Source organism: Manis pentadactyla, chromosome 4 (genome assembly GCF_030020395.1).
Source record: "Manis pentadactyla isolate mManPen7 chromosome 4, mManPen7.hap1, whole genome shotgun sequence".
Lineage (NCBI taxonomy): Eukaryota > Metazoa > Chordata > Mammalia > Pholidota > Manidae > Manis > Manis pentadactyla.
Genome location: NC_080022.1, coordinates 152621609 through 152634252, shown reverse-complemented (window position 1 = coordinate 152634252; position 12644 = coordinate 152621609). Strand labels below are relative to the sequence as shown.

At 36.3% G+C, this 12644-nt stretch overlaps 1 protein-coding gene across 7 annotated transcripts in view; it reads right to left on the bottom strand.

The window, feature by feature from the left end:
- The window catches only part of AP2B1 (adaptor related protein complex 2 subunit beta 1), a 161398-nt gene that overhangs the window by 66431 nt on the left and 82323 nt on the right, over positions 1–12644 (bottom strand). For 5 of the 7 annotated variants that reach the window (XM_057501213.1, XM_057501212.1, XM_057501215.1 and 2 more), the window contains 3 exons: positions 6812–6853; positions 5831–5977; positions 2790–2935 (listed from right to left, as the gene is read on the bottom strand). In XM_057501213.1, coding sequence (XP_057357196.1) covers positions 2790–2935; positions 5831–5977; positions 6812–6853 — 335 coding nt within the window. The remainder of the gene's footprint in view (positions 1–2789; positions 2936–5830; positions 5978–6811; positions 6854–12644) is intronic. The other 2 variants (XM_057501214.1, XM_057501216.1) reach the window with 1 other exon arrangement.

Below are 12644 nucleotides of genomic sequence, written 5' to 3'. Positions count from 1 at the left end.
GATTTGAACAGATACTTTACCAAAGATAAGTAAGAATTGTCAATAAGCTTATGAAAAAAAATGCTTAACATCATTAGTCACTAGGGAAATGCAAATTAAAATGAATACTACTATACACATCTATAAGAATAGCTAAAAGTTGTGAGGTTATGGAACAGCTGGACTCTTACACTTACCATAATGACCCAGCCATACCACTGCAAGGTGTTTTTTCAGGAAAGTTGAAAACATCCACACAAAGACTTGTACATTCATAGCAGCTTTGGTCATAAAGATAAAACTGGAAACAGCCCCCAATTCCACCAACTGGTGAAAAGATAAACAAACTGTGGTATATTCATCAATGGAATACCACTGAGCGACAAAATGTAACAGACTACTGATACATCTCAAAACATTATGCTAAGCAAAAGATACCAAATAAAAAGACTCCATGCTATGTGATTTCATTTACAAAAAATTATAGAAAAGGCACAATTACAGAGGCAGAGACAGAGCTACAAAGAACAAGAGACACCGTAGTAATAAAAACAGTAAGAGACCTAGAGAATAAAAATGTGAAAAAAACAAGTAACATAAAACAAATGAGAGAAAAAGACCACCACTACCCATGAAGCACTCATGCCAGAAGATCAAGTCTAAATCTGATCAAGCCTACAGATCTGCCTCCAATTTACCAATGTAATCAGCAAAATCTAGACTGTGGGAAGCTCCACAGATAAAAGACCTAAATTTCTTCTACAAATAAATTTCAAGAAAGAAAAAAAAGAGGAGGAAGCCCTAGGTTAAAAGATACTTAAGACACTTACCGACCAATAGGACTGTATGTGACCTTATTCAGACAACACAAACTCTACAAAAACATTAGACAACTGAAAATCCTTTAACTGGATGTCTGATGACATTAAATAATTCCATGATATTAAATCATTCTGTGGTAAGATAATAGTGCTATGGTTATGGGTAAAAAAAGATAAACATATATTGTAATATTTATAGATAAGAACAGATTAGACAGAAAAATAGTACATATAAAAAAAGACAAAGAAGAGCCAATAAATGCATACTTCCCCAAAGAAGAAATTCTAAACAATGAACATAGAAGTTTAAACATATAAACCCTGAAAACTTTCCTGAAGTAAAAGACTTCAATGTAAATATTGAAAGGACACAACTTATTCTTGGAAAACTAACCTAGACTGGTCAACATTGGGAATATCCTTGTAAAATTATTGGATTTCAAAATGCTGGGCAGCCAGATAAAATGGTCAATTCATTTATATGGGGAAAAATCAGGCTGGCAACTGACTTTTCTGCAGGTACATTTAATGACCAAAGCCACTGGAGTAAAACACTTGAAAGAGTTTGAGTCAAGAATTTTCAAGTATAAAGGTCACAGTTTTGACCATGGAAGAACTCAAGGATTGTTGTTCAAATGAGCCCTTTTTGAGGCACATACCAAAAGACATACAAGAAATGACAGTGGAAACTTAAACAAAAAGGTTAACAGTAAGCACAAATCCAAGGCAAAACAAAGATGAGGATAAATGTGAGAGAAATGGAGAAATGATACAATTTACAAAAATGAGAGGAAAAGAAGGCAAGTGGCTGGAGAGCTCTTGCCCTCATCTGTCATAACTGGAGGTCAAAGATGACAAATCAAAGTTTAAGCAAACTTAAAAAAGGGTACAAAAAGAAAATTCAAAGAAAGACAGTACTATTGACACTGGGCAATGGGGGCAGGGAGAAGATATGTTACTCAAAGTAGTAAATCAATAGACTATAGAAAGTAGGGACTAAGGGCATTTTAAATTTCTAAGTATCAGACTACTTAAAAAAAAAAAAAGACAAATAAAAATGAAGGTATGAAGGAAGGCTATGCAGACTGCCTTTATTACAACAGATTCCCACCACAACCTTGGCCTTTAACACTTGGCAAAAACTGGCTGGAAAGAGAAGTGGCTTGACAGAAGGAAACACAAGACTTTCTACTTAAGTGATTTCTAATGTGTCAAATTTTCAAATCCAGGGTACAAAAGCTATTTCCCAATGATTAGAAATAAGTAAGAGAGTCACTGATGGAAATTGTCATTGACAAATTTTATTAAATCTGCTCTAAGGATCTAATTACTACTTCAGTAGGAACAAGTATAGATATCTTTTATTTATGAATATGAACAGACCTGCCAAAAAGTGTAACAACTAGTTTCTGAACCACAAAGTTTAATAAAAACCAGTGGTGTTTCAGAACTGTAAGACATTTTACTTTTTCATGCTCTCTTCCTTATTAAGGCAGTAAATTCATTGCTTAAAGTAGACTGTCAGCCCAGATGTGACTATTCAGATAACAGGTATACTGTCTTCCCTATTTTTGACATCAACCAAAGTATGTTCATTTCTTCCCACCAAAATGTAAGCTTTGGACTCTGCTTCAAACCTTGAAATATCTGGCACACAGATGCTAAACAATCAGTTGAATGAATAAATGGATTTCAATTAAAGTGTTTTTAATAAACTATTTTACTAAAAATATTCTAGTCCTAGAATCCTTTAAGAAAGCAGTAAATAAGTTCTGGTTTTCTCACTCCACATAGAAGAGTTTCCCAACAAAACCCTCTAGGGCCTCCAGAGATGAACTGACAACTGAAGATATGTGCAGGAGCCAACACCCTCTACATCCAGCTTCCTCTGTCGTCAGGGAGAGTTTTCACCTGCTGTTAAATGGAATATTGTCTTTTTGGACACAGGTACATTGTTTCAGGATTAAGGTGGGGAATCAGATTTCTTACCTATTCTTGTTGAACTGAATTGCAAAATCTGTCATGTGCTGCAGAGCTTTGTTGGTGAAGTTCATTTCCATATAGATGTGCCCTTGGCGGTGAGTAAATGTTCCAGAAATCTCCAAGCCTTTAGCTTTTACTGCGGGCAGCCAGACCTGAAACACAGTAAAAAGCCCAAAGGAACCAGAAAAGATTTATCTCAACGCTATTTTTAAAAAACAAATAATGATTAAATTAAGATTTCCCATCCTTTAGAAAACATGGTGATTTTTATACTATACCTATCAAATCAGATACAAAAGGCTCTGGATAAAGTCAGACTATGAATTTTGAGATCATTCCCAATCACTTAAGAGTCAATAAACCATATATATATATACATATGTATATTTGCTAATAGCTTTGGTAAAAGGCGTATTAAAAGGGAAGAAACTGAATCTACTAATAAAAATACATGTCTATAGCTTTGAAGACATTATCATTACCAAAACTATCATCAATAATCTCCTTGAGGGTAAGGACCATGTCTTTGGCATATTTGTAACTCTTGCTATAGTTTCTGATAAACGGGAAGTACTCAGATGTTGCTTAAATAATCTGAACGCCTATTCTCTCTTTGAAATTCATTCACAACCCACCCCTGTACCCAGACCTGTGGTACTCCAGTACTCTACCAGTTAATTAAAAAGAAATATCAGGGAATTAATGGCTCTGATTATGTAAGACAGAATAAAGAGTCAGCAGATGGTGAATAAACATGAGAATGTACCTAGCCACAATGAAGAAAAAAGAAAGGAAAGGGGAGGAGGAGGTTGGGGAGAGGCAAGAAGGAAGGAAGGAAATGAAATCAAACAACCAGAAGATACTACCAGGGAGTACATACATAAGGACATTATTGTGACACTGTAATACAAAAATGGGGTTTGGGATTGGGGGGTGGGGAGTAGAACCAGGAAATAACCTAAACCCCATCTTCAGAATGATTAAGTTGTGGCACATCAGTACAGTGGATACAGCCACTCAAAAGAAGGGTAGAGAAAAAACAAGGTGCAAAACACTGTATCTCATTAACAAGTATTTTTTAAGGAAACAAACATAGGTATATGCATGACCTTTTTCTTCTGAAAGGACACACAAGAAAATAATTGCCATCTATGGGGAACTGGGGACAGAAACAGAATTTTCCAGCTGATAATTTCTACATGATTTAAATGTCATTTATATGTATTCTTTAATGTTAAAAAAGAAGTACATTAGACAACCTCTTAATCAATAATTAAAAATCTAGACATAACATCCAACACAGTAATCTTACAACAAAGCTACTAAGTTCCGCCAAAACGCTAAGGCTCAGTTTTGAACCACATTTTTGGTTACTCTATGTAATGGCTGTGTAGACAAAGTTATGACTCCTAGAATGGACCACTGTCTACATTTCTGCAGCCCACAATCCCACACAGTTAGATAAGCAGGCAGAGAATTTGGGAAACAATTAAGCATGCTGTCCCTCAAAAAGGCAAGGTTACAAAAACCTCACCCTAGCCTGAACAGTACTACCCCCAAAGGCCAAAATAACCTTCATTTATAGGGAACTTCCCCTCTTGAAATTCAATCTGAGCATGACATCAAGCAAGGCTGAAACTAGGAGAGTATGAGGAACACAAACCTAAATTAGAACTCCAAAAATATAAACTAAAACCCATGAAAACCAAATCTAAGCAACAGCACTCTAGAATCCATATGTAATACCAAGGAGAAAGTCAGGAATAAGAGGTAAAAATGTTACTTTTCTACCCTGTATTTTCCCCCTGCTGTGTTGCTGATCAAATTTACACTAGATTGACTTCAGTGTTGACAAACCAGACAACATTTCTAAACAAGAACTCAAATACTTACTATTTCCCAATTTTAAGTCTAATTATAAAAATGGTTAATGAGGATGGTATGGTGCTTTTTACTGCTATGTTTGAGGCTACCTTCCATCTTCCTCTTAAATCCTCTAGAACAAGGGCCCAAACCTTAGATTTATTATCAGTGGAAGTTATATAAATGTTAGAAGCTAAGTAATCCAGATCCTACCCATTAAGAAAGTGTGCTTTACCACTATTTACAATAGCCAAGATTTGGAAGCAACGTAAATGTCTATCAGTAGATAAATGGATAAAGAAGTGTGGTACATATACATAATGGAATATTAGTCAGCCATAAAAAGAAAACAAATCCTAATTTGACAATGAACCATAAAAGGTACAAGCATTTTTTAAGATAATTTTTCAGTTCTTTTTTTTTGTTTCAATTTTGTATCACTCTGTTCTGCAAAGTATGGATAATTGTCTTCAGATACTGACATCTCAGCTGTATAGTTCAATGGACCTTGGGATTGTTCTGATTGTGTTTAAAGTGGAAACATTGCCTACCTTGAAAGAAAGGTGTTTATTGAAATAATGCTGACATGATCAACACCCCAAATGTGAAATTTTAAGGTATTAGTCATTCACATATTTCTCTACCCAATAAAATGTATAACACTATAGAGAAAAAAGAGCATTTAAAAAAAAAAAAAAGAAAACAAATCCTACCATTTGCAACAACATGGATAAAGCTGGAGGGTATTATGTTTACTGAAATAAGCTACACAGAGAAAGACAAGTACCAAATGATTTCACTCATTTGTGGAGTATGAAAACAAAACAAAACTGAAGAACAAAATAGCAGACTTACAGACTCTGAGAAGGGACTAGTAGTTATCAAAGGGGAGGGGTTGGGGAGGCAGAAAGGGATTAAGGGGCACTAAAATTCACAATCACAATATAAGTAGGTCATGGGGAAGGCAGTACAGCATGGAGAAGATAAGTAATGACTCTATAGCATCTTATTACACTGATAGACAGTGACTGCAATGGATGGTGGTGGTGGGGTTGAGGACTTGCTAATATGGGTGAATGTTGAAACCACAATGTTGATGTGAAACCTTCGTAAAATTGCATATCAATACTTTAATAAAAAAACGTTAAAGAAGAAAAGGAAAAAAGAACGTATGCTTTACTTACAGCCTTAGGAGCCACATATCCACCAGGTGCCATGCCTATCCCTGTGGAGAGTTCAAATAGGTCATTCAGACCACTGCTGACCACAGCAGGCGTAGGGGAAGGAGCAAAGGTTGCAGGCACTGATGATGGGATGAAGGATTGTCCCACCTGCAGAGAAAGAGTGGGGAGATTAGGAGGAACAGATTAGTAGTCTTTAAAATGTTAGTATATATTTTAGTAGTATTGATAAATCAGTAAGAACACACCATAATCATGACACTCTTAGGAGCTGAATTAGTATATTGTCCTTTTAATCATCATGGTTATTTTTCCATCATTGATAAAATACATTCTTTAAAAGTTCTATAAACAGAGAATAATCAGTAGGATCAGGAATACAGTGATCCAAGTTCTTTTCTGTTTGTTTCCAATTTTAGCTTCCATGATTCTGTGAAAAGGCCTATAGGTACCCTAATGAAGGGGAAGTTTGTTTCTACAGAAGGAAGGAGAAACATCCAACTTAGAGCACAGTTCCATTTCCACTTGGGTCCAGGCAAGTCTTACTTCCCATTTAGTCATAAATATATGGTAGGAAACTCTCCTGGGGGAGATGGATATTCACACACCCCCAAACTCAGGTACAAGGAGAATCTCACTCTGAATCCAGCTGACTCTCTCAAGTTATTTCTAGATGGCACTACAGAGTAAGAGCATTCTCCAGTCAAGATGGGAGGCCCATTTCCTCCAGCTCTTTAATGTCAGGAAGACAAAGATCTCTGCAGACACCAGAGCACCAATCCCTAAAGACATCCCTACACCACAGGTGGTATATGACTCCAAAGATTCCAAGTAACCCTATGCTACTTTCTACTCTTCTTATACTGCTATAGAGGTTTTGGTGTACAGTGCTAGACAGCAGCAGTGGTTTGGTCTGAGAATGTGTGTAGAGGAAAAGCATCAAACAGGGGGCATCCCATGGTGAAAAAAATGGATGGCACTTACTGCCGGACTTCCTCCAATGCCCCCGCCAAGGTCACTGCCAAGCTGAAAGAGAGAAAGGAGAGAGAGAGAAGAGAGGTAGAGTTCATTTAACTAAGTACTAGATGCCCATATAGAATCTGTAAATTGCCCTGCCAGGTTGCTGGGAATACATGATATTCAATGTGACTCACAAAGCCTAAAGAAATTCTAGACTGCAAAGCAACATGTCCTAGGGGAACTGAGTAGTGGTAGTGTAGTTATGTGGGAGTTTTGAGAAAATGTGGAAAGAAGATGGAGCTGAAACAACTCAGGGATGTCTCAGATCCAATCTTTCCACTGGGGTACATAGACACAAACCCAAACAGGTTTTAAAGAGCTTACAAATTCCAAGAAACCCTGTCTCCAAGCAGTAATGTTTTGAATATGTTTTGTTTTTTCTTTAAAAGAAAATGTAAGAGAGGAAAAAAAGAAAAGCAAAGAAAAACTAAAATGTGCTTTGATCTACAAAACCTGCTGCCCCACTGAGAAGGTGGGAACCAAACTGGTACTGAGTGCAATTTCAAGCTTCAAAAATTATAGGTGGAACAAGAGTGGTTTTAGAGTTTAGAACTTTCCTAAGAAAGAAAACAGCTGGGACAGGAAGATGCCTGGGGAAGAAGTGGGAAGGCATACGATGCTTCTAATCTCTCTCACAGTCAGTACTACTAAGGAGAAATGCTGTGATTTATTTGGAGTAGATCATTTAAAAGGATGCCAACTATTAGAGAATTAGACTAATTTAATTAGCTAGGTGACAGGAAAATAATCCCACCTGGTCTGAATCTTGTCTGTTTTTCCTCAGGGCTGTGGCATAATTCACCCTGAAGCCAATCTTACATGACAGAAGCATTACTGAAGAATGAGGCCGAAAACAGCTAGCATGGAGAAAACATAAACACACATACACAGCTGATGGCACTGTTTAAAAGCAAACACCAACTTTTTTGTTATAGTTCCCCATGTGCCTCTTTCCTAGTTCACACTGTGCATCTACAATTCCCTTTCATATTGCTAAATGCTTTGTGTGCTTAGAAAGTACAGTCTGTCATTTAGAGGTAAAATTTGGAGATCTTTGTACTGCAGTTGTGTTAAAAACAAAATTACATTGGGACTTCAGGATTTGAGAAAGAGATTCATCTTCTCAATAAACAGATAGAAAAAATGAGGTTACCAAAATCTAAAAAACAACTATACTGTAACAGTAAGCCTATGACAAAATTATGTTTCCACCACGGCACAAAAGAGCCCAGAACTGGCATTAATAAGCACACTCTGCACTAAACTGCAGAGCATTCCAAATCTCAAAGAGCCAACATTTCCTGAAGATGACTTAATGGCTGGACATGAGAAAAGAATCCCATGTGTCAACAAAAAAAAGGTCATCAAAACTAAGAATCTGAGTAAATGGAAAAACATGAAAGCAAACAGAGAAGACATTATACATCTGCTTTTTCATAAGTATGACTTCTGAAAAGCATGAAATTCTTTTTATTCAACCAAACTTATATAACATTTACTGGATACAAGGCACTATGGGGAATGTAAAGGTGCCAGGGAATACACAGATGAGTAAGACACAAGCTTTGTAAACTGGCAGGAGAAATAAAAACATAAATGCAAACCATACAGAATATACTAAAGAAAAAAGAAAAAAAGTTCTGAAGAGAAGAGCCTCTTTTTGGATGAAGTATAATGAAAAGAAGCCTCAAAGAGGTAGTAGTGTAGGATTATAAAAAGCACATGGGTGGGGGGGAGAGTTGTTTCTCAAATAGCATGACCAAAGCATAAATAAAAGTGTGATCAAGAAGAATGAGTGATCCAAGTAGACTAGAGCACAGGGTAGATATGTGATAAAAAAAAATTCAGAAAATAAGTTTGCAAAGACAGGCTGACTATGGGAGGTCTTCAGTTTTTATTTTCTCCTTCAGAAAAAATCTACAGGTTTCTTAGAGTAAGATTCAAACTTCCTAAGAGTACTAATAAATACTTCAATTGTGTGCCAATAGTTACGGATAATATTTTCAACCCTGGATGCAGAGTGGAATCAACCACCTGTGTGTGTGTGGGGGGGTGGAGCACTTAAAAAAAACTGATGCCTGAGTCTCACCTCCCAGAAATAATAATTTAATTGTTCTGGGTGTAGCCTGGCATCTGAATTTTGGAAAATTCTCCGAGTGATTCTAATGTATAGCTTAAGTTGAAAACCACTGATTTGGACAATTAAATAATATTTGGAATCGGACAAGATTTATATGTTCAGAAATAACTGGATCTAACTCCTGAATAAAAAGGAAGCTAGAACTTGAGCTGAAAAACCCTTTCCTAAGGAAAGGAAGAAGCAAAATGTCTCATTTGTCCTGATGTCCTAATCTGCTTTTATGACTTTCTGATGGGCTTACCCATCTCACCCCAAGCACTCCTTATAATTCAAGCTTAAAAGAGATAGGATTCTTTATGGACCTGGACCCACTTGATGGCAAAAAAGAAAAAAAATGCACTGAAAGAAAAACAGCAGTATCTATTTTAGTACCAAATATGTTAAATTTAATAAAAAGCACTGAGAAAAGGCACTGACTAGTGGTATTATTTCAAAAGGAAATAAAGCCCATTTATGGCTCTTATTTTCCTAGATTTTATTCTTATTAAGTATTATTTGAGAATTATCTTAGCTGGACAAAATCTGGATGTACTTTCCTTCCCACACTGCTTGCCAACTTTATTCAAAGCCATGGATGAAACTGAAAGGCAATCCTGATACTCCTATTCAGTATATCAGACAGAACTCAGCTTCAACTCAGAATCAAGAACTCTTGACTGTACAGACACAGGATTCAAAGGGTATTAGAAACAGGAAGCCAGAAATATAAAGATTCACCTAACTCTGCTATGCCTAAAGAACAAAGAAAACAGACAATTTCAATATATGTTTACTAACTAGCGAAACTACAGCTAATTCAGACTTTATTCAGCATCTTTCACTTTGAATGCAAAGGTTTCTAAGGGAGGTGATTATCTCTCTCTCTGAAAATATGACAAAGCTGACAGCACAGTGATGGGCAAGAGTGACTAACAGTAATGTCAGCAAGGATGGGCGCCCACTACCCAATGAGGGGCCTCTCCTTTCCACATTGACAAGCAGGATGGTGCAGATATCAATCAAAGGAAAAAAAGAAAAAGCTAGAAAGCTGAACAAAACTCAGGAAAGTTGTTGCCATGTTGGCCTAAGACTAGCCATTAAAAATTTCAGTTTACTGGCTGGTATTATCCGGAGTCAGACAAGATTCCTATGTTTGGTCATACTTATCAGATAGGGTACAAAATCAGTGAAGCTAGGACTTGTAAAAATTCAGTGGTATCTGTGAGCCCACAGGAGCTGAGTGAAAATGGGTAGGTGTGCAGGGCAAGGCTAGTCTCAAAATTAGGTATCTAGATACTGTGTGGGGTTTTAAAATTTTTACTTATTTTTTTAATTGAAATTTAGTTGACATATAGTTATTAAGTTTTAGGTGTACTACACAGTGATTCAACATTTATATACATTAAGAAATGCTCATCATAGTAGTGTAATTACCATCAGTCACCATACAAAGTCATTACATTATTACTGATGACATTCCCTATGCTGTACTTTACATTCCTATGACTTATCTTGTAACTGGACATTTGTACCTCTTGATTCCCTTCACCTACTTCACCCATCCCTTCAACCCCCTCCCTTCTGGCAAGCACCAGTTTGTCCTCTGTATTTATGAGTCTGTTTCTGTTTTATTTCCTCATTTATTTTGTTTTTCAGATTCCACATGTAAGTGATATCATATGGTGTCTTTGTCTTAGTTCACTTTGTATAATACCCTCTAGGTTCATCGATGGTGTGACAAATGGCAAGATTTCGTTCATTTTTTTATAGCTAATACTCCACTATATGAACATACCACATTTTCTTTGTCCATTCACCTATGAATGGGCACTTAGGTTGTTTCCATATCTTGGCCATTATAAGCAGTGCTGCAATGAACATAGGAGTGCATGCATCTTTTCAAATCAGTGTTTTTGTTTTCTTCAGGTAAGTACCCAGAAGTGAAATTGCTGGATCATGTATTACTTCTATTTTTAATTTTTTGAGGAACCTCCATATTGTATTCCATAGTGGCTGTACCAATCTACATTCCCACCCAAACTACACAGGGGTTCCCTTCCTCCACATTATCATCATCACGTACTATTTCTTATCTTTTTGATATTAGCCATTCTGACAGGTGTGAGATGATGCCTCATGTGGTTTTCATTTGCATTTCCCTGATAATTAGTGATGTTGAGCATCTTTTCATGTGTCTGTTGGCTATGTGTATGTCTTCTTTAGAAAAACATCTACTCAGATTCTCTCCCATTTTTTAGTGGGAGTGCTTGTTTTTTTGATGTTGAGTTGTATGAGTTCTCTATATATTTTAGATATTAACTTTTTATTGGATATATCATTTGCAAATATACTCTCTCATTTAGTAGGTTTTCTTTTTATTATGTTACGGTTTCCTTCACTGTGAAAAAGCTTTTAACTTTGATGTAGTCCCATTTGTTTATTTTTTTGGTCCCTTGTCTGAGAAGACATCCAAAAAAATATTGCTAAGACCAATGTCCAAGAGTTTAATGCCTATGTCTTCTTCTATGAGCCTTACGGTTTCATGTTTTATATTGAGGTCTTTAATTCATTTTGAGTTTACTTATGTATACAGTGTGAGAAGTGGTCAAATTTCATTCTTTTGCATGTGGCTGTCAGTTTTCCCAATACCATTTATTGAAGGTTCTATTTTCTCCACTGTATGTTCTTGCCTCCTCTGCCATAGATTAATTGACCATAAAAGTGTGTGTTTATTTCTGGGCTCTCTACTCTGTTCCACTTGATCTATGTGACTACTTTTGTGCTAGTGCCATACTGTTTTGATTACTATAAAACCGTAGTATAGTTTGGAACCTGGGATTATGATAGATACCTCCAAGCTTTGCTCTTCTTTTTCGAGATTGCTTTGGCTATCCATACAAATTTTAGGGTTATCTGTTCTAGTTCTGTGAAAAATACTTTTGGTGTTTTGATAGGGACTGCACTGAAACTGAGTATGCTGAGTCTGCATACTCAGTTCTGGGTAGTATAAACATTTAAGAAATATTAATTCTTCCAATCCATCAATCCATGAGCATGGCATATGTTTCCATTTATTTTTGTCATTTTCAATTTCTTTCATTAACATCTTATAGTTTTTAGAGTGCAGGTCTTTCATCTTTTACCTTAAATTTATTCCTAGACATTTTATTCTTTTTGATGCAATTATAAATGGGATTGTTTTAATTTTTTTCTGCTAGTTCACTATTAGTATATAGGAATGCAACTTATTTCTGTAGACACTATATTTTAAGCGTCTCTTGAAACTGTCCACTTCCCGTTGTTCTCAGGATTGTCTTACTGAGGCTGTTATTTTCTCCATGAAGGAAATAATGTCAACTACAGCCACCTAAATGAGGATACAGGAAGATGAAGGAAGGAGAGGTACCTGTTTCAGGAAAAGAACTGCTGAAATTTGAGCAGAATATTCCTAAGGGCCTGTAGCTGATACCCAAGTACAAATTTTCTGCTGGTGGTAGTTTCACAGTCCCCAGTCTAAACCACAGCAGTTTTAAGTCACTAAATGGCACTGAAAATAGTATCTGGCTACTGCCAAAGAGTGGCCACTTTACCATGCCTGAAGTAATACTGAATGGGGCTCAGCTCATGTTGAACTACATAAAGTGTCACTACATTGTTAATTCAGTAATTGGATGGAAG